Below are 23089 nucleotides of genomic sequence, written 5' to 3'. Positions count from 1 at the left end.
CTCCCCCTGTAAATATTGAAAGGCTGCTCTCAGGTCCTTCCTGAAGTCTTCTCTTCCCCATGCTAAACAGTCCCAGCTCTCTTAGCCTGTCATCACAAGGAAGATGTTCCATCCCTTGGATCACTTGTGGCCCTCCTTTGGACACACTCCTACAGGTCCATGTCTCTCCTGCACTAAGGACTCCACATCTGGACGCAGTACTCCAGGTGAGGTACAGTAGAAGGGCAAGATCACCCTGACCTGCTGGCCATGCTTCTTTCGATGCAGCTCAGGATACAGTCGGCTTTCTGGGCTGTGAGCACACACTGCTGGCTCGCATCCAGTTTACCATCCATCAGTACTGCCAATTCCTTTTTGGCAGGTCAGTACTCAATTCTTTCATTCCCCAAGCTTGTACTGACAGCAGAGGTTGCCACAAGCCAGATGCAAGATCTTGCATTTGCATTTGTTGAACCTCATAAAGCTGATCTGGGCTCACTGCTTGAGCCTGTCTAGGTCTCTCTGAATGGCATCCCCACCCCTCAAGTGTGTCATCTGCAAACTTGCTGAGGGTACACGTTTCCTTGGTGAAGCCATACTGGTTATCCCAGATTACCTCCCTCTATTCCACATGCACAGAAGCAAAGCATGCAGCTATTTTCTGCGCTGATTATCACTGTCCCGTGATACTGTCCACACTCTGCAACAGTTTCTCGTTGCCTACAGAGCATAACCGATACAGTAGCCCAGTGCTAACGTCAAGAACCTATTTGCATTCAGCATCTTTTTACACAGCACTGCCAATGAACAGAACCTTCCTCTAAGTTATCTTCCACACAGCACTCTGAACGTATTTCCAACACTTTCAGAAGGGGCATGAAAAGCATTTGTGCGAAAAAGCAACTTACAACCCACAGAACAAACACAAAGTGATTGCAACGCTGCTTGGTAGGTGTATTTAAACTGCTCAGCACGTGAACTGAGAACAGACCACACAATCTCCAGCTGCACCACGAGGTGGTGCTCAGTCCCCTCCGCAGCAACGAGAGAGGAAACTTCGCTTAACTGGGAACTAACGCAGGCATTCATAGCTGGGGGTCATGGACGACTCTCAACACAGCCCTACTGGACACTATTCTCAGCAAAGAGCCGCTGCGAGGCTGAAGGGGTCACTCTGCATGTGAGGAATTGCATCAAATACCACTGAGTGGGTGTGCCAAGCTGGAAGCTTGAGATCCTACTGCACCTACAGGGAAAGCCTCAAAGGCTTGACAAACTTTTCCACTCTTTCAGGAAAGCAAGCTGCATGAGTGCTATACAAAATGAAAAAGAAGATCTGTGTTTTCACATAGATTTTATGCTGCTTTAACTGTTCTGTTGCATTTTAACACTTCTGAAATAACACAAAGCGTGACCAGTGAGAAAAAATTATCGTAAGTTTTGATTGCAATGAAAACTGGCCAATTTCATTGGCACTGCTTTCAACAATGTTGTATTAGGAAAGAATTTACTTATATGTATTCCCATTCATCTAAATTATCATAATGAATTAGAAACTTCTATTCCTATAACAAAGCACGGAACCGGCAGAACACACTATAGTAGCAATATAATTGTGTTGTATGCAACTATTGTTACACTGCAGTGGTAACTGCCACTAGATGGTTTGGTCAACTGCATACTGACTTCCAAAAATCTCAGTTGTCATCTACAAATATACTTTTCCCTCCTTTTTTTTTTTTGTATTAAAGTTGAAATATATTTCTTTTTTCTTTTTTTCCCCTTGAATCTTGCCAGTCATTCTCTATTTCACATTCACAAGCAAACCAAAATAGCAAGATACCCTTGGATGATTAGAACTCTACCCAGTGATTTGGCCTCCCATTCCTGATCAGGCCTGGATACTGTGAAATCCACCAGGAGGAAAATCTATTCTGCCATAATGAAGTGTGCATGCATGACTGTTTAATACAGCAGCCACTGACAAGTCAAAAGAGATTTAACTGTGAAAATGATTTCAGAATCTCTCTCAGGCTCCCTAACTTTTCACATTCAGAATGAAAATGTTCAGCATATTGCATTATTCACTAGCTAGAAAATGGTTTATGCTGATATAAAAACTCTTCACTGCTGATCAAACACATCTGTGGCATCTTTACCAGGCTCCTTGAGGTATCAAAAGTCACATATTGTACTCTTTGCATGGGAGAAGCAAGAAGTCCACAACTTCTTTCCTTGGTCCTGAAATCTCAAGAGTTAGCTTTTCATGAGAGGACTAGAACATATGCAAACAGGCATAAAGACAGAGCTTTCAAAATGTTTGCTCGTGGTATGTTTTCTGAGAAGTGAGAGCAACACAATCACAATCCTTCTATATGCATTACACACCAGGGAGCACCAACTCAACCAAGTGAGACTCCCTCTGGGAGGAAAAGGGTTCTTGTTCTCTTCTCTGTCATTCATTCAGTCCCTGCACACACAGTAAATATTTCTAAAGTATTTCTTCCCCAGAGAAACTGTAAATCCACAACTCACTCTTGACTGGCTCTGTACAGGTAAATCAGTGATCAAACAGTGCACTGAAAGATATTTCTAAAGCGAACTTATCCCTTACTCCTCCAGCACCTGTGTGGAACTGCAGTTCTGTGCTCCCTGACAAATTTTCTACCAGCAGTGTCTTTAGCTGGAGAGCCGTGCAATGCAAAACACGGGTAATAAGATGGGTCACAGCCCAGGACAACTGCAGTCACTGCTTCAAGAGGTGCGTGGCAAAAGAGCTGTCATGCATACCAAATCTCCTCATTATGGAGAGATTATTCAGACCTCTCACTATTCATCTGTGTAAACAGTATCCAGTGTTTCTGTCCTAATACAGTCATTGTTTGCTTTTAAGATAGTCAACAACTTGACACATCTTAATCCTGAAAGCAATCCATTTAATACTGCCTACATATTTCTACCTGATACTGCCACTCACACAGCAAGTTTCCTCATATCCAGCATCTTGAGCAGGAGAAGAAAAAAAAAAAAAATCAATGAAACAAAAAGAAAAAATACAAACATTTGACATCTAGAGAGCATGGATGACACTTGGTTTTCTATTTCAATTTAAGGCAGCAAAAGCAATGAATTTTTTGCCAAATAGCATGATATCCACAAACCTGGAGGGCTACTGCCACACTCTGTGTGCACTGGCCCTAACTGGGAGAGTTAGATTTCTTCATAGCAGGACTTACAGTACTGAGCTTTGTACTTGTGGCCAAAACTGTGCTGATAAAACACCAATGATTTTGCTGTTGGTGAACAGTGTTTTACACAGTGCCAAGGCCCTCGTGTTCTCACTCTTCTTCACCCCAGCAAGTAAGCTGGCATGCCAAAAAAGCTGGGAGAGAACACAGCTGGGACAGCTGACCCAACCTGACCAGAGTGGTATTCCCTACCACATAGTATGCCATTGTGCTCAGCAATAAAACTGGTGGAGAGCAGAGTTTGCCAGGGGTTACCAGAGCTCAGGGGCTGGCTCAAGGTATTGGTCTGTTGCTGGTGAGAAATTGCTTTTGTTTTCCTTTGTTTCGCAGTGGTTTTTTTGTTTTGTTTTTGTTTGGTTTTTTTTGTTTGTTTGTTTTTTTGTTTTTTCCTTTCTCTTTATCTCAGTTTTCTCACTTCTGTTCTTCAAGTTCTCTCCACCATCCTGAGAGGGAAGACCGAACGAGCTTAGCTGCCTACCAGGGTTAACCCACAACACTGGGGCAAGTTCAGGTGATGACAGCTGATCTGAAAACACCACAAATTTATACAAATATAGTAAAAAAATAACAAACCGAGACATACAGAAGTTTTTCTATTAAAGCCTTTTCTCCTCAGACACCCTGGTTGAGATTCTGCAAACATGGCAACAGGAAAGAAGCAAGTCTTCCTGATTTCCCTAAACAGACATGACAAAGGAAATTCATATCATAACAATAAAGGTAAGAGTAAACAGTGCTGACAAGCAACTAATGAAGCATTAAAATAAAACGCAGCCTCACATGACTGCAAAAAATTTTCCTACCCAAGAACTTTTTAATGAGTTACCCCTAAAGTTCATTCAGGGCATCATTCTGCTTTGGAAAAAAATACAAATAAAAATATCTGCCCAACTGTTGCCTATCTCATGATCTTTCTGTTATAAAACTCAGAATTCCAATATTTAATGAAATGTTTAATATTAAGCAATAGTACCTAGCTTAGTAACTGACAGAATGATTTTGTACAGATGTTTTCACTCTTCCCCCCATACAACAGCTCTCATTTTAGCTGTAATCCCATGGAAGGGTTCGGAAGCTACAGGAATTGAAATCTTTGTATATAAAAATGTACAGCACAAAAACAATCTTTCATGAAGTGGAGAGGAGCCAAGAAAATCTCCTGGGGTAGGAAAAATAATCAGTAAACTGGTATAGCTGTTTTCCAACATCAGATCATTGATTCCTGACAGATGATTTGAGTTTCCAAGGTTAATTTTTCTTTCTCATCAGGTCCTACCCCACCAATTTAGTTAAAATAACACAGAAAGCATTCCACCCATCTCTGCTCTAAACAGTGCTCTCTCTCCAAACTGATGACCTTTGAAGATCTGCTGAAGATCTCACCCTGTGCACCAGAAGGGAAGCATCAGACTACAGCCCTTCTAAGGGCATGACAATATTAGCTTGCTGATGAAGGCTAACTGCTGTGAACTAAGAACTGGGGCCCACTGAAGTCTGACAAACATGGACTGCCTTGCATTCACAGCCCGGATGTAAAATATTCAGGGATGCAGGCACCCTGTGATACAATCAATACACTTCACGACTGCAAAAACGAATTGTGCCATAGCAAAACCTTGATCTTCATGGCCCTAGATGAGGAGGATTAAAGACACAGCGAAAATCTTGCATTTATTACACACAGTTTTCTGCACCCAATAATACAAATTACTAGAGCCTCTTTACCAGTCACTCCTTATCCAGCATGCACTTAACATTAAGGCTCACTGATCTGGCTTAAAATTTACTGATAAGGTAACACCCAACATAGCAAGCAGTGCCTGTGCTGATTAGTGTCTGCTTTTCTTTTTGACTATTCAGAGTCTCATTAGAGATGCTCTCTCTGTTGTTCTCAGACAAAATTAATCACATACAAAACACTCTCTTCTTCACAGATCCTAAAGCATGAGTCTTCAGTTTTGCGCCAATTTTCTTTGAAAGAAGGAACAAAGTGGATTTTCTAGCAATTAATTATGCAATCTAATCTACAGAAGACATGTTGTCTAGACGGCCACAGAGCACAACAGCTTCTTATACGCTCTCCACCTTTTGCCTTTCACCTAGATAGAAGATCCTCACATGCAACAAAGCTCCAAAAGGACTTGTCCTTTCCACTGCAATTGGTAACCGCAGGGATTTTGCTGATATTGTTTAAAAAAAAACCTCAGGAGCAATTCTTCACTGTGTACTAAGCAACCTTTGAGCTGACAGTTTAAGTCAAGAGGTTTTTTCCCTCCGGTGACTTGGAGTAGACTTGAATCAAGCAAGTTTGAGAATATATACTTCACTTTCCATCAGCTACAATGAGGAAGAAATATTTGCTAGGTGATGTGACGAAGACCATCTAAATACCCATGAAGAGAGGCACCCACATCAGAAGCAGGAGTCCAGACAACATCTTTCTGGGCTACAGCCAAGCCCACCACGGGGGAATCACCCATCAGAGTCCCATCTGCACAAGGACAGAGGAAGCCATGGCATAATGGCAGACAGGAATCCAAACCAAGGACTCCCAGAATGGAGCACCTTTTTCCAACCTTTCTCAGGGCTGTCTCAGCAGAGCCACCAGCCCCAGTGTCTACCACTCACCACAAGTCATCTGTAGCAGCTCTACAGACCACTTTACAGATTAAGCGGGTTGCTACCTAGGGGTGGGTCATACGGTATGCAGGCAAAAGCTGTCTGAAGTCACACAGGACTGAGTACAACATAACTCAGCAAGGTATCAAGAGCAGGACAAAGGAGGAGTTCAAGTGATTTGAGGATGAACAAGAGGAGGAAAATAGAGGGGTAATGATACAAAGGGTCAGTCAGCTGGCTGATTAGTATGCTGGTCTAACTGTGCTCAATGCCTGATCAGCAGTCCATCTTCTCTTATCATTAAAATATTTCCTAACTCCTTCCTGGTGAGAGCTGTCTATTCTGTGTGCATGAGGTGAATGGTGACCTGAGTGCTTCAACTAGAGTCAGACCACATGCCAGATTGTACATATGTCCACATTGCAAGGTACAAAAATAAGTGTGCGACCACTAGCAGAAATCAAGCCACACTAGCCAAGGAATAGATGAAAGGGCCTGGGAGTGAGTGAGTTGTTATCAGCTCATTTCTAGGTATGAGAACACCTCCTTTATCTAGGGAAAAGAGCACAGGGAGTTCAGCTAATGGGACATGGAAGACCTGACCAGCTGCATACGTAACAGGAACTGGAACAGAGCTCTGGCTTTGGTGCTTCATATGTCAAGATGCCAAAGGCTGCAGACACTGGGATCCAGGGGCCAGCTACCAGGCAGACTAAGCATCTACACTGTACATATGTCCATATCTCACTACTTAAATTCCATCCTGTTCAAAAAGAGATGGGAGCAGGATGAGGCCATTTGTGCTGCCTATGTGGGTGCTCAGAGTGCCTATCTGTGAGCTGTGTGGCTGGCCATGTACATGTGCATACATATATATAGATATGCAAAATGAATACGCACGTTTTGTATGCATGTGCCTTCTGGGAATGCATCTTCAGCCTTGCTACTAGCTGGACCTAGGAGCATGAAGCAGCAGCAACTCTACCTCTCTCAGGCTGTTGGATCCAGCATGGTTTATATTCCTAACAGAATTCATAGTTAACTACCTGCCAAAATATCTGAGAGGGCTGCTGTTTGATCATCTGTCTGAAGGAAAAGTCTTCTGAAGACAGGCTTGCTCTCTTCCTAGCTAACAGTGCAGCAGCAGCACAAGGCCAGAGCAGTGCCTTGAGTCTGAGACTATTATAAGGTGAGAATGTTTCCAGCTAAGCTGTAACAGGTGCAACAGACACCACGTTTGCTTTCACTACTACAATATGACATACTAATGACTTGTCACTTTTCAGGCTGTGTAAGCATTCATTTCTTCCCGATAACATTTAAATGGCATTAGTAGGTACTAGAGTCACAAACATGACGTGTATGCTTAATCACACCTCTTCACTTTCCAAATAATGTTTTCATGTTAGAGCACTATTAAGCTTTTATTAAAATGACAGCAACATCCCTAAGAATCAGATAAGTGCACTTGTTTTTATAACATTTTGATTAGATTAGAGTTAGTATGGCTTCCTATTTACTTGTGATGATGGGGAAAAAAAAAGAAAAAACATTTAAACCTCTCCCAGAGAGTTCCTCATTTTAGGTTCATATTTTATGTTGTTACAGTAGCACTTATTTAAATGAAACATTAACATTAACATTGCATTAAGGAGCTAAAAACAGTAAGCACAGCAACTGAAAAGGAAGAACAAGTTGTCTTCTATTGTTAAAGATTATTCCAAAATTGATTGGATCTGAAACAATGTGCTGTAGGACCCCATACAGACACAGAACCAGCCAGAAGTGATTTTTCACCCTCTTCCATTTTTGCTTTTAGCAACAGCTAAGAAAAGAGAACCAGGATTTTCTGAGGTTTCATGAGGCACATGAAAATAGGTAATGGCTTGGATGGCAGGCTTCCTTACTGAGAAGAAAAGGCCTCATTATGACATAACAAGCAAGACAGAAATACTCACTGTCTCAAAGGCTGATGCTTTTGGAAGAGCAAATCTTCCATAAAGTCAGTGTTGAACTATGTGACTGTGACTAATATCATGCCACATAAAAGTTTTGGAAGAAGTAGAGAGAACTGAATCAAGAAAAAGAATACAAAGGATATACTAGAAACAATATGAACTGAAGACATCTACCAAAGGTAGTGAATTTGTAGCATACACAGCCCCGTCCTCTGTACTTAATTTTTAGAAAAAAAATCTGAAAACTACCCCTTCTGGACTGACATGAAGCAGGAGTTTGTCACTGAGAAAGAGAATAAAGGAAATTAGTATCATAAAAAATCTGATGAAAAATGCTACCAGATAGCATGACACAAAGTAAAAAACCATCACAAAATCCTTAACTTTTGTTGAAGTGAGCTATATGCATAGGTTGTTCCTAAACTAATGCCTCCTATTTCTTTTCATGGAAAATGCAACAGAAACAAATAGCACCACTCTGTTTGATAGGGCAAATGCTCAGCTACAAAGCACAAATCTTCAACAGCCACCACCACTAGCTGTGCATTTTTGCCAGCGATGAACAAGAGACTGCATGCCACGCTCATAAAAATCTGAATTGCAGTCCAGAAAACAGCTTGTCTTTCTTATCACTGTCACCACTGCTGAAATGCACCACACATCACCTCACTGTGCTCACATCCACTGTTTGGTCTCCATAAATATTCAGCAAGCATCGATGAATGTCAATGAGTGTCACTTTTTTTTGGGTGGGGAAATTCCACGACAGACCTTTGTTTCATACACACTTCCATGTCAGACACTATTCTATCAGACTGCCCCTCTGCTGCCATTTGTCACACAGAAACAACATGTAATGGGATATTAGAGGGAAGGTTCGACTTCTACTGCCGTACAGCCAACAACTGCTTCTGATGTCATGGGGCAACGTAATAAGACAGAACACATTTCTGTCAGAGCAACCCTCGTATTTCGAGAACTGGTTTACAGGATGTGGATTAAAGAGTTACCATTCTTTGGGAAATCTTATTTTAAAAAAAGTACACGTATGCAGAAGTACGGGGTATTTAGTCTATGCTTATTTTTCCCATAAATCCAGCAAACAAAATGTTACAATCCATTATGTCTGCACTACGTTGAAGAGCCATTCAGTGCATCTTCACAGCCTATTCTGGGACACTGATCCTATTTTTGGTTATGCTGATTTTATACCAAGAGGAAAAGAGAGTTACTGCCCAGTTACATCTGTGTAAGCAAATGCACTGTAGTGTCCCTCTAAATTCAAACTCTGTCAGTGTGCAGAAACAGACAAGATCAGCATAGGAAACTACAAGAGTGAAGGAAGGGAATTAAATGAATACTAAAATAAATACAAAGAAAGTAAAAACTATTCCTTTTTTTTTTTTTTTAAACAGTGTCAGTCTCCCATTCCAGAACTGTGAGATATGACAGTGATGAAAAGCAAAGCCAGGATAAGAAGAAATGAAATTATGGAAAACAAATATATGATATGCCAAAGATAAGCAAACAAAAATCTCTTACTCTTTCCAATGAAAATTAAGAGCAAATATATACTGAAAACTAAATGCTTACCTGATAGAACATACTGGATTTCTCCCAAATAGCATGAGCTTCAGTGTTGGCTGTGATCTTGCTAGTAAGCTAGCAAATGCCGTGAGATCTCAAAAGTACCGTTTTGTTTTAAAACCAGGAACCAGATCCTTACATTCAGTTAGTAGTAGTGACTTCTTGACCCAAACTTCTTCAGCTGACTGGTAATACTATTCATCAAGTTAATTTAAAAACACTTCTACCTGTTTCAACAGACCTGGGCAAATCTATCTGCTTGCTGATAATTCCCTCTGCACAAGTAAATGTGCCACGTACAAGTCAGTGTGCCTGCAAGAATGGTTACAGTGTTATATTCTTGCCTAACCATATTTTATTCATGCAAGGATTTACAGTTTTCCATCAATCAAATCCCAGCAGGTTTCCTTCCAGAAAGCAGAGCAGATGACCTGAGTCATCTCAACACACAGCAACGGAACAAGGTGTTGGATGGAATAGGAGAGGAGTTGTTCATTTTAACCAAAGTATCATAAAAAATAAATTAGGAAAATCCAAAGTGTTTTTAAATAAATAAATAATCATCAAACTTCAGAGGAAGGCTCTTTAAAAATGCAGCAGCCTCAAGTATTAAAAATGCATGGAAACAAAATGATTCAAGATGCTTTGATGTTTATGGGGAAACTAACAAAAAACATTGGATTCAGACTGTTTTCCCACTGATCTGATAATAGGATTCTCTCTTTTTTATATATATATATATATATATATATTTATTCCAATTACTGCTATGTTTTTGCTTTGCTTGAAAACCAGACCTCTGCCCCTTGTTAAAGCTATTTCCCATCTGAAAACAGTCTCCTATAGATAAGCATTCAATAGCAAACTATCATTAAAAGTTGAAGATGATGGCAAAAACATCAGATGATACCAACTGATATGGATGCTCAACTGGCACAGAGAAACAAGAACTATGGTGCAAGTGTCTCGACAGAGTTATGGGTAGCTAAGCATAAAGAGCATGTGAAAAAGATATTTTTTATGCAAATGCCCTCTGTCATTGCTGGGTGAAATCTGACAATCTCAGCAGAGATTCAATATGCTTTCTCCAATTGCCAACTCCATCTTGAAATATAGTTTGAACTCAGAAGAGCAAAAGGAAATCAACAAAGGCAGACAAGCTTTGAGTCATATAGGACTACTCCTACTGCAATAGGACAGAAGGATGCACTTCTCAAAGCTGTGAACATACACTCAAGTTCCTATAGCACATCAGGGCTTACAACCAAAATAATCACAAATCAGTCAATGCTTCACCATCAGTCTCTAACTGTAGGCTCCACGTCCCAAGACCAAGAAACTAATTGCTTCCGCTTCCCTGAAAAGTAGGATCTGAATGAGCTGGAAGTGGCCAGGAAGGAAAACTGATCTATAATCTGCAACTATAATGTTTCAGATTTGGAAAGCGAAATGGAATAGAGAAAAAAAAAAAACAAGAAAAAAAACTGCTGCCTGCTAACAATACACAAACACACTTTCTGACCAAAATCATAGCAAATACGTTAAGAAACTGCTCTGCAAAAATGCTCTCTCAGTGCTGCTACAACTGTCCCTGTACTGTGGTACTCCACTTCCACTTGAAAGCTCTGCCTTTGGAGCTGCAACACACTTCTTTTCATTTTTCTGCTAGCTTGAATGGGGATCATTGGTAAACAAGACCAGCCTCTGAAAAAAATCCCATATCAACTCATCAGATCACCTAGGCTGGAAGAGACCTTCAAGCCCAACAATCAACCTGACCTATTGCGTCCTAACACACGTCCCTTAGTGCCATGGCCACATCTCTTAAAAACCTCAAGGGAGGGGGGTACTCTACCACTCTCCTGGGCAGCCTATTCCAACACTTGACCACCCCTCTCCTTGAAGAAATACTTCCTAATGTCAAATCTAAACTTTGCTTGCTATGACACCAATTTCCTTGTGTTCTACCACTTACCACCTGAGAGAAGAGAGCCACCTTACTTCAGCTTGCTTTCATGTAGCTGTAGATGGGGTCCCCCTCAGCCTCTTCGCCTCCAAAATAAACAACCCCTGTTCCCTCAGCCACTTCTCATATATCTAAGTTTTCTAGTCTCTTCACCAGTTTCTTTGCTCTTCTCTGCAAGCTCTATTCTCTGGGAAAAACACTCTAGTTCGAGGCCTACAGCAACATCAAACAGTTCTTTGAAGCAAACAGAAAAGATCGTGTTTGCTCAATCACAGTGTAAAATTGGATATGGTTTTTTAATATTATTTTTCATGCAAGGGTTATATAGTCTTCCATCGATCAGCATCTTTCTATCTTCTTTGCTTTTATAGGCTGAAACAAATGAGCGGTAAAAGTATATGCTAAAGACTCTCATAATTCTGATAATATCTTCAAAATCTAAGATTTAATTCTCTTTCTTCTATACTCAAATAAAAATGACTTTGAACAATTATCAGGTTGTCACCATTCTGAAGTAAAATGAGAGTTTAAGGTTTGTTGTTATGTTTGTTTTTAAATATGCATGACATTTTGTAGTGGAGAAGTGCATACAGTACCTGTTGTTACGCTTATGTGACTCTTTAAAAGTTTTCATAAAGACAACAGGCTACCAGTGAAAAATAACATCAGCTCATCAGGTTCTTCAGGTGTTCTTCTGCAAAGCTATGAAATAACAGTTCATCTCCTCCTTGGAGAGACCTAACACAAAATTTTCATATACAATCACCATGAACTCTTCCCTCCTCCCCACACCTTCATATTCTACCCAACCCTTCAATTTCAGAAGACTTTTTTAAAAAAAGCAAGAAAAAGAAAATAAAAGAAAAACAGCTTATAAAATCACAAAGAAAATAAAGTTATTTTTATATATATATAAAGAGAACAAAATGAAACTTGAGGGAAAACTTACTGGCGTTACAGTTTATCCTGATACAGTCTAGATGGGGAAAAATAAATGAAAGATGAAATTGCATCCTTCAAGGTAACAGCTGCAGACATCCAAAAACAATCAGTCCACCCTTCCGGGGACAGACACACGCAAAGAGATGTGGCCATTTTATATTTATATACAGTCTGTACAAATGCAGGAGTGGATGTATATGTACAGTATATTCTACATAAATATTTGTTACATAAATATATATATATACATACACATATATATACACACATATGTATAGAGAGATATACCAATATACATATATATCCACACTTAACGTTTTATTTTTATAGAAGACTATGCATCTAAGAGTATCTTCTACTCCAGACCATGAAATGATGTGAATTACAAGAAAAAAAATTGACAATTAAGCACAAAAAATATCTCTTAAAATGCAAATCATACTCCAGTATAATTTCTCTTTTTAAAAACCTTTAGCAATTTCTCTAAGAAGCTTGAAGTTTGAAGTCAACCTTTACACTTGGATTCTTTTGAATTAGTTTGTACTGTTATTGCATAAATACACCATCTGTCCAGCACAGAATACCTGTAGAATCAGTCTATGAAATTTGTTGGTGCAATATTTAACCCTTTCCAGCTCTCCCAAAGACAGACCCTCTACTCATGTCCCCTTGTGCCAGCCCAGAACACTTTTTTATATGTGCACAGGCACATTTAACACTGTCCATTCAGGTGAGGAAAGGGTTAATATACTGCCCAGTTGTGTCCTGTCATAAAATGGCCACTTGCAAACAGCTAACCGCACGAACGCCCAGCCCAGATTTCAGCTAGTTCTGGAGGTTGGGAATAGTTTTTTGGGGGGTTTTTTGGTTTTTTTTTTTTTTTTTTTTTTTTTGCTTGGTGGGGGACACAGGGAATTCTTTCAAAGGTTCCCAGCCCTGCCAGTTCCTCAAAGCCCAACCTTGCCTTGCTGCCTGAATGCTAAGATTGAAAGGATTGCTCATAACGTTCAGGGAGAAGACGAAATGGGCAGTGAAGTGGCAGACCTGTGAACCTTTGCTGGCCCTGCTTCATTCAGAGGTTATGGACAAGGGAAGGAGAAGGGTTATGTGAAAATTAAAATAGAATTATGGTTGTAGAGCCTAATAAACAGTAACTGAAAAACTGCACAAGGAAAATGACTGGAGGTAGTGGAGCCTAAGCTAGAGGGCTTCTGAGCACTGCTTCTTTAATTTTACACACTAATGCTCAGCATATCTCAGGATACTACATAGTATCTTACATTTATAAATGCCTACTTACAGCCTTGTGAACAACTTTTACTGTGGTGTCCAACATGGTTGAAGGCTATTGTAACAGTGCTATTGCATATATTGCATATTATGTGTGATGCTGACCTTCTCTTGGGAAATCAGGCCAGAAATAACAGCATCATGCTAATAAACACTCAGGTAACCAAGGTTTGACCAGCAGAGATGGTTGTATGTATTGCAGAGATATGGCCCAGAGTGATTATACAGAATGGCAGAGACATAGAAAGCAGTTTGCTGATTAACTGGGCCAATTCTGTGTTTACTCAGACACAGGAAAATTATTTCAGTAGCTGAAACTAAATGCAATCTTAGAAGATGAGAAAGAGTAAGTATCTATAAATAAAGAGTCATAACAAGTTAGGGGTATACCAATCAGGAACAGCATAGACATAGAGCATGTTTTCAACCAGAACTCCCCTTGAGAAAATCTGGGTTTGGTTTTGTGCGATTAGGTTTGTCATGTGTCGTCAACCGCAACAGAAAAGTGGGAGCAAACAGCCCTGGAGCAATTGGTATGATCACCATACAGCGGTGGCTATATCCCATATAGCAGCTACATGGGTTAAGGGGCGCCCTTACGTACATGCTGGGGAATCAGCTACCCCTGCCTCTACAACCTGAAAGAGAGTGAGTGAGAGAGACTCCAGGACCTCACTGCAAGCAAATGAGATCACAGCAGATACAGCTGGAACAGGGAAATTATTCATGGGCTAAACGATTAAGTGTGCCATAAAGGGAAACATGGCTGGTCCTCAGCAACATTCATCAAATTTAGAAACTAAAACCATTGTTGTGGTTCTTATCTCTACAGAGAAGTTTTGCTTTTTGATTATTTATTTAAGCAATACTGAAGTAACTACATGCCCTAGAACTTCCCTCCTAAGTCACTGGCTTCTCTGAGTGAAGGGATTGATGTCTTACACTGAAAATCAATGTAGCCCTTACCCTGACTGGTAGATTTCTATTTCAAAGGATAATGAGACCAGGCCACTGAAGGGGTGGTCCTGACAACTATCATGGTACCATCTGATCTCCAGACTCTGCAATGACACAAAATGAACTGCCAGGAAAAAACACCCAAGCTTGTTCCACGAGAATCAATTCCTGAACCAGTCTTGGTCCAACTGGGTCAGCAGGATCTTGCTTGGCAGCTATGCTCCTACATCTGCCTGTGGTACTACACCAGCACCGCCACACTCTCCTGCACCTGGGCTAACACTGACACACTCTGCCACAAAGACTCTCAAACCGCCAAACAACTTATCTCTACAAAGCACTTCCTTACACCAAGTAGATGTACTCTAAGATCCAATGCCTTTTCCATAACAAACGGAAGTTAGTCAAGGTGCTGTATTTCAGTACCATGGCAATTGCCAGAAGAGAAGAAACTAGAATATCTAGGGAGCCATCTGGTTAACAGGCCTTCAAGAATTGAAAGCGCATTGTAGAGAAAGACATTAAAATCTCACATTATTGCTGTCAGGCAAGCTATGGAAGCTGCAGTTGCCCAGAAGTTTTGGAAAAAAAATGAACTAAAATGAATCTCAAGTCAGTCACTGAAAAGAGAGGTATTAAAAGCCAAAGGTGCTACAGTGAAAGAACAAGCACTATTTTTTATTTCCTTAATCCTGATCCTTGCCCAAAGCAACAACAAAGTTACAATCATTAATACAGGAAACTGTTTTCTCCCTCCTACACCAGCTTTTAGAAATGAAGAAAATACTTGGCTTCCTCTAAACCTGTACAACACTATAAAACCCAAAGCTAAGGATGCTTTCCCTGACAGTGAGGAGCAGGGTTCATGCTCAGCACATTTCTGCTCATGCAGAATTCAGGAACAATTAAGAGGACTGCTCGAGAGTCCCCCAGCAGTGCAGTAAGACTTTTGATAATTATCATCTAAGGCTCTCAGCACTGCTATCAGCTTCTACTAATGTGATTTACTTTGTTTAGATATGGTTGTATTCCTGACTTAAAAAAAAAAAAAGGTTTCCTTTTCTTTGGACTTCAAAGATGAGTGTGCCTGAAAAGCTGTAAATCCAGTAAGCAGCCAGTTCTACCATTGAACAAGATGTCTGGAGCACAGTCATAAAGTAACTTCATTTCTGGAAGGACATGGGGAGCAAGATGACCTGAAAAGAACTTACACAGTTTCTGCAATCGTTATTCCTAGTGTAAATCAGATGCTGCTTCCTCAGTGCATGGATGCTTAGGTTTTCTAGAGCATATCACAAGGAAACTGGGACAAAGACTCTCTCCTTGCAAAAAGGTTAAATAGCTTTACTCCAGCTAACTAATGTTAAAGATTCACTGTTTGAATAGCATTAGTAACAGACTAATGAAGTCTCTTGGAACTATGTCTGTGTTTCTTACCACTGTTCTGTATCTTTGTGCCACAGAATGGTGGTATTTACATTATCTGCAATTGCTGAGGCCCCAGCCTGTCTTTTTCCTTGAATCCATCACCTCTGCTCTGGGAGGACAAAGTGTTTGTTCCTTTTGAAGAGCATGTGGTTAAGGAAGAGCACTTCAAAGTAAGACTAGAACAAGATAGATAAGCAGGGCCTGACAATTTCTGCTCACTCTAGGTTATTCCCCTGTGGGGAAGTCAGATGAGGCAATGTGCACTCTTCCCCCATGCTACAATGCAGCTCTTTGCCTCTCTTACTTCTCAGACTGTGCACCCACCTGTTAATATGAGAGGGAAGATGACATATTTCTTATCTATTACAATAAAAAAATATATCAGAAGTCACTTTATGTGTTGATTATAAAAAAATGTCTAGGTATACATTTGCACATCTGCATGCATGATCTGCACAAAAGGAAATTTGGTGTAAAAGTTTACGTGCGTTTAAAAAAATGAAAAACAGAAAATGTGTATGCACTGTCTTTATATATGAATTATAAGAAATCTGTACATTTTGGAAAGGCAAAGATGTCTTCGAAAACCCTAAGAAGAAAAGGTAGGAGACAGGCATAGCCACATTTCTTCGCAGGAGAAGTGACTCAAATTAACAGGTTGTAGGCAGAATTTATTCTAGTCACCAGTGCCCTGAAGCTGAGTCTAGCCAAGAAGAAACAAAACTGAAATATTCCTTAATAGAAGTCAGTGAAACTATAATCTTCCCATTCACCAATAGGAGGAAAAAAAAAGTGAAGGTGCATCTCTCTACCGGACCAGCCATTTCTTTCCCTTTATGCAAATAACAGCATCAGAAGTGATTCCCAAGCACGTTCCAAGCCACTATTTGCTTCATCTCTCTCTCTCTCCCTCTCTCCTTTCACTGTACACTCATTTCCTCAGAATCCTTATCAACAGAAGTGAGATCTGCATCACATTTAGACTTCTATTCTTCACACAACAAACACTCAAACTACTGTGAAACTTGCTGTCAACATGCAGACTGGACTGCCTCAGGGACTGACATGGGAAAGGTCTGGAACAACTTCCTCACTCCTCTTTCTTAGAAAATTATTCACCACTGCTCTCATCCCTCCTACAGCAAGCCTCCATGCCCACCCATGCCTACTATATGATGTTGTCCTGGCTTCAGCTGGGAGATACACTGTGTGTTGAGGAGGTGATGGGATATGCCAGCCCCTGCAGGCTGCTCTGTACGCTCTGTTCTCAGGGCTGTTTGCTGTGCGGGCCGCAGGCTTCAGGCCTTTGAAGGGTTGAATACCATCTTTTGATTTACTATGGCTGATGGGGTATGGGAAAGCTTTACAACTGAAATACATAGAAGAGTTAAAAATAATAATAATTTAAAAAAAAAAAAAGAAAGTAAAAAAACAACACAGGAAAGACCTATATTACCACACAAATGATAACAGTTAATCAAATGGAATAGATCAAAGAAGAAAGAGACAACTCTTAGTAGTAGTTTTAAATGACTTATAAGAAAAGCACAATTATATAACTCACCACTCAAAACAGTCTCTGTTTACACACGTCATTGGTTAGACTCTCAGGGGGATGGTGACACACAGCTAGTCAGCACCAAGCATGATCAGTTTCAGAGGGTGTTCATTACAGGTCTCACCAGTAAGAGGATTTTGTCAGGGTCAAATGATGAAGCCTTGGTTCTTATTTGTGACATCTTGGCTATAATCAGTCTCCTTAAAGAGTTACGTGTGACTTCCAGTAAACAACAGAATTTAAGTGGCTCTGTTAAGGTCATTCCTCCTCAAACTTTCTTTCTCCAGCAGCAAGGTAACATTACTGTTTTGAAAGCAGGAAAGTCCTGGCTAAAGGAAAACGTCTTAGATTTGCAGCACTTCTTTGGAGAATGACTCAAAAGAATTGAGTTCAGCATTCTTACAACAAGTTGAAACAGTGAGAGATCAGTGTCAGTGCTGTTTCTGTTTGAGAAGCTACTATCATAGCTGAAGCTGACCTATTTTCTCTGCCTGCTACCTGCTGAATATAGCAACTATTCCTAAGCTAGCTGGACACTCAATGGTGATCTAAACTTTTCCAATTGAGCTAAGAAGAGCAAGCATATACATTCCAAACAGAAATGATATCACACGGGTTTTTTGTTTGTTTTCGCCTTTTCTATTTTATTTTCTTTTCATAATACAAAACAAGTTTCTATAACCCTTTGGACAGAGACTATTGTTAATAAATACGGACTTGCTTAAATGCATCTTCTCTTCTTTACTCTCCTAACTCAAAAGCTGATGCTACAGTCTTATATGAGATTTAAAGCAAAAAAAAAATAGTAACAAGTTTTTAAAACAATCTGGCCACTTACTGGACAACATATTTCCCAGGTGAGGATAAGAAACCTTAAAAATCATCACTCAAGCTCAACTGTGGCACAGAAGGTCCTTGATAAATTTACAATATCTACCTAGGACAGGAGTTGAAAAACCAGAGCCATTACTACAGGTATGGGTAAAAAACACTGCTGCACTCTACAAAAATCGCTATACAGTTTGCTCCTGATATCACCGTAGTGGGACTTTCAACGATGCTGATGTTAGCTCAAAATAATGTCAAAGCTTTCTCCTGTGGGATTTGGAATGTTGAAAGCTGTCACAACCTTTTGCAGACCATGAGTATCTTTATATCAAGTACCTAGACTTCAGAAGAGGTTTAACATTTTCCTGTATCATGATAGTTCTGGCTTTTGATCCAAAATCTCTTCTTAGTTACATTGCAGGATTCACATGAAGCAACAAGTTGCATCAGTGTAAATGAAAGAAAACTTCACCTCCTGTGCTTATGTTCTTTAAAAAGGAGGCTATTTGTCATTACTGTTAAGAAAATGGATACAGGATAATCAAACAGCTCATACATTCTCTCTCAAAATTTTTGCTGTTACTATTGTTGAACTTGTTTCTAATGGTCTTTTATTATTTTCTGTGACTTGGAGGAGACAGAACACAACCTCTTGAGATGTGGGGGATGCACTTTGATTACTGTTGCCTTTATTTTAACAAAGACACAATCAAAATACACAGGGTTTTTTTCTAGATAGTAAAAGCCCTAAAGGCTGAAAGATAAGTTATGAAATAGAAGTAATTAGTAGTTTAGCAAAATAGAATATTTAAGATCAAGTTGTAGCAAACACTGTCAAATTCCGTAACAGGTTTGGGATTCACAAGACTTCTGCTTGCCACCATTTTGCTTAATTCTCACATTTGGCTTTGACTGTTTTGAGTGATGCTGAATGAATGAGGGATGTAACTGATCAAAAGATGGACCAAGCAGCATGTCTCACACAGAGCTCACCAGTCCCAGACCAAGAAAGGAAACTTAAAAACTTAGACTTTAAAACTAACACTGTTCATAACAAAGAACTAACAGCAAATCTCCATGCAGCAATACAAGTAAGAGTTAATCTCCACAATAGAATATAATTATGAAGGTTTCAGCAGCTATTTTAGAGATCAATCCAACCAAACCAACAGAAATTAAACAAAATAATTTTAAAAACCACTAACCACAAGCCCAAACTAAGAGTGAAGGCAGTGGGAGGTTTTTATACGATACCTAAGTTGACCATAAGTTTGACACGGCCTCCATCCAGCTCCAGGCGCAGAGTGTCAGCAGAATCTCGTGAGGTGGTTGCCATCAACAGCCCATAGGCTCGCTGGGACATGAAACGGAAGGACACATCTTCTGCCTCAGTATGCATGACCATAGGCATGATGATCTTCATGTACATGCTGCCATCATAGCTCAAGATTGAGGCCTCTGTAAGGAATCAGTAAACAGTTTCAAAAAAAATGAAAATAAGTTACACTTCTACATGATCTCCACACCTGAGGAAACCTGACATCTATTACAGAGCACTGTGTTTACAGACACTTGGGGTAGAACAGAGCTACTGTTCAACTGCATCCAGCAACTCTACATAACAAGTATGAGCAGAAAAAATAAAGATAAGTGTGTTAGCTCTGGACCCTTTTGTGATAATGAGCTAGGACAGCCTCCATTTTTCACATCTTCCAGAAAATGTGATCTTCTCCATCAGTCCAACCTATCCTAGCACTTGCTGGAGTAACTAGTTCAAGCACTTCTAGGGCATTTAGTCTTGCCTCGGAAAATTCAGAGCTTCTATTTCTTAAGAGTGCTCTTAAGAGTTGCTGCTTATTCAGTGAAGAATTTCATTCCACTGTTGGGACTTTAAAGGAAAAGAGAAACCATATACAGTTATAGTCTGAGCCAACACAGTCCCCAAACAGTCAATCTTAAATGTAAACCTAGTACAATAGTAGCGTCTAGAAAGGTGCTCATGGCCTACATAGGCAAATCAGAGAAGAGGTATACAAAACAAGCAAGAGAGAATCAAGTCCTGTATTTGTTCCATTGTTTCTTGAGGTAGAATTTCATTTATCAAATTAAACAAGCCTAGTCATTAAATATGAATTATCATTAATATAGGACCCATAAAATTCTCCAGAGGAGAGAATTTATTTTAGAGAAGTGAAAAAAACCACGTAATTAGAAGTAGCAGAATGAAAAGGAACATACAACATCTAAAGCAGGAAAGTGAAAATATATTTCTGAAGTTTAAGTTAGACTAAGAAGAGCTTCTAGTGGTACACATTACTGAAGAATAATGAAATGTTAGTCATAGGAAATGCTATTTAAAATTGAGTTCATAGATCCATCCTACTTGTAATCATTTGATCTTTTTTCAGAGATTTGTTGTAATCCGATAGACAAACATCTGCAAGTATGAAACAGGTTTCCTAACAGTTTTGCCCACATTAGGTTTGTACTGTTTTGTGAGGGCTTTTCCCCCTCCTTACTAACAATTTTTCTGGAGCTCTGCTGTCACAACTGGTGGCAGTACAATGCAAACGATGGAAAGAACAAATCAAAATCTACGTCAAGTTTAAGTATCATTCAAACATTGGAAATGGGAGGAGATGAAGGCAGAACAAAAGGCAAGAGAGGGGGGGAAGGAAAGACGGTTTTTTTTGTCCTCTCTGAAGATGTCAAAGAAAATTGAGAGTTTAGTGGGAAAGGAGTTCCAGTACTTAATGCTCTCTATTTGTTCAGGGTTTTGCCTGTGGAAACTGAAAGTCTTCTCTGAAGGGGTAGAGTTAAAATCTTGTGAAAGAAGTGCAGCAACCAGTATGGCATGGCAATCATTGTTTCAGTCTGTGCATACGCTCTAAAGCACTTCTACCAGCAAAAGTTACAAATCTGCATAAATATATTAATATATGAATCAGAGCATTCCCTTTCCCCAGAACCATTTCCTACCAAAGGCAGATACATAGATTACTCCATGTAGGACTTTTACAACAAAGCTATGAATAAAAATCCCAGAGGTAGAAAAAGAAAACTGATTTAAACTCTCTAGGCACGTTAAAGGATTACTCTGTAAATCAAGATTCTCACCAGCCTCCCAGCCTACACAAAGAAAGGAAACACAGTATCAACTGAAAACAACAAATATTTGGAATATAGATGTTCTTCTTAGACATATTCATTTTTCACATCATCAGCTGACCCCCTCATGCTGTTGGGACTGGAACTTCTAGAGGGAAACGGTAAGCTTATTAGAGCTAATTCTTATAGTCCTCTCAAGGCCTAAATGTTTGGTGCTGGAGTAGGAGAATTGGACAGGAAAATGAAGAACAGCCCCAAGTCCATGCTGGAAAGGATCCACAATGGCTAAAAATAGACATTCAATGTGGTAATAAATATACAAAAGAAGTGGTTAACAATGTATATGATTACAAAACATTTGATGGGGATCACTGTGGTTGGGCTGGTGCAGCAATGCATCACACTAATAGACAGCATGCAGCACTTCTGCTGGTCATGGGACATACAAACTCATTAAGAAGAAAACTTCTCTGTGAGCACCATTAAAATGATATGGCTGTGAACAACATCTTTATTCACCAACGTTCTGAGTTGCACTCTCCACACACTGTCATGGTCGGTATGCACAAAGCGCTCTACGGGCAATACCCACTCAGCCACACATACACCTTCTAGGTACCAGCTGTCAGTGTTGCCCAGGGGACTCACATCTTTGCTTGGCTAAGAAACAGAGTGGGAAAGAAAGATTTTTTTTTTTATTTTATTTTTTAAAAGGTGGGGGGAATTGTTTCCTACTTTTCAAAGTGCAATTCTCTTCCCTGTCAGGTCTGCAACTCCTTCTTACCACCCACAGCTGCAAGCTGGAACCAAACGTACTGTACATTATACATATACCCAAAGACAATGCGTATGTACACACAAACCCTTCCTGCTCTCTCTCCTCTCTGTGTGGATTGTATTAGAAAACGCAGTCAAGCATGAAATGGCTCTTTTGATGCCTTCAGCTCAGATGTGCCTTGCATGAAAAAGTTGTGAGCCCTAGCACCTGAACAGCTGTGGGAAGGGGATTGGAGAGTATCAGGACCACAAGTGGGAGTCACTGACACAAGCACCTCAGCTCTACTGCTTTCTTGTTCACAGAGCCATGCCATGGGTACTTCGGAAATATACGGCTGGTTTTTTTTTCTGCAGACACTGTAAGACAACAAATCAAAAGAGTAGTAATAACGACTCTCTTCCCTTCTAAAATAATTCATTTGTGCCCTTCAGCTTCACTGATTCCATAGACAGAAAATTACTGCCCGTAGACAAGAAATGTGAACTGTTTATATTATCATTATTATATTTTTGTAAGAATAATATGAAGAACACCCAGAATTGCTGAAGATGGCACAAAAATCTAGAACCTAATGTCTTGATTAGTTTCTGAATTAAAATCTGAACTCGAAAATGCCAGGGAAAAAAAAAAAAGAAAAAAAGGAAACCACTGATGCCTAAATTAACCCCAGATTCCAATTCTATAAGCATGGCTTGTATTCGGAATGAATTACACATTGAGATAAAGCTGGAGAAGCCCCAAGGGAAAAATGTAGTGTATGAGGCAAAAAAGATCTCATACTGAGCAAGATGTCTCCTTCCCACCTCCTGAGCTCCTTGCTTGTTCTTCTTCTAGGTATCCTTT

General features: G+C 39.9%; 1 protein-coding gene across 39 annotated transcripts in view; it reads right to left on the bottom strand.

Annotated features, from left to right (window-relative positions):
• Positions 1-23089, bottom strand: part of NRXN3 (neurexin 3) — a 941045-nt gene that overhangs the window by 605896 nt on the left and 312060 nt on the right. For 32 of the 39 annotated variants that reach the window (XM_015287412.4, XM_040701017.2, XM_040701020.2 and 29 more), the window contains 2 exons: positions 19615-19818; positions 12307-12333 (listed from right to left, as the gene is read on the bottom strand). In XM_015287412.4, coding sequence (XP_015142898.2) covers positions 12307-12333; positions 19615-19818 — 231 coding nt within the window. The remainder of the gene's footprint in view (positions 1-12306; positions 12334-19614; positions 19819-23089) is intronic. The other 7 variants (XM_040701012.2, XM_040701016.2, XM_025150759.3 and 4 more) reach the window with 1 other exon arrangement.

This window comes from Gallus gallus, chromosome 5 (assembly GCF_016699485.2).
Source record: "Gallus gallus isolate bGalGal1 chromosome 5, bGalGal1.mat.broiler.GRCg7b, whole genome shotgun sequence".
Lineage (NCBI taxonomy): Eukaryota > Metazoa > Chordata > Aves > Galliformes > Phasianidae > Gallus > Gallus gallus.
The sequence above is the reverse complement of the archived record's forward strand: the minus strand, read 5'-3'. Positions and strand labels throughout refer to the sequence as shown.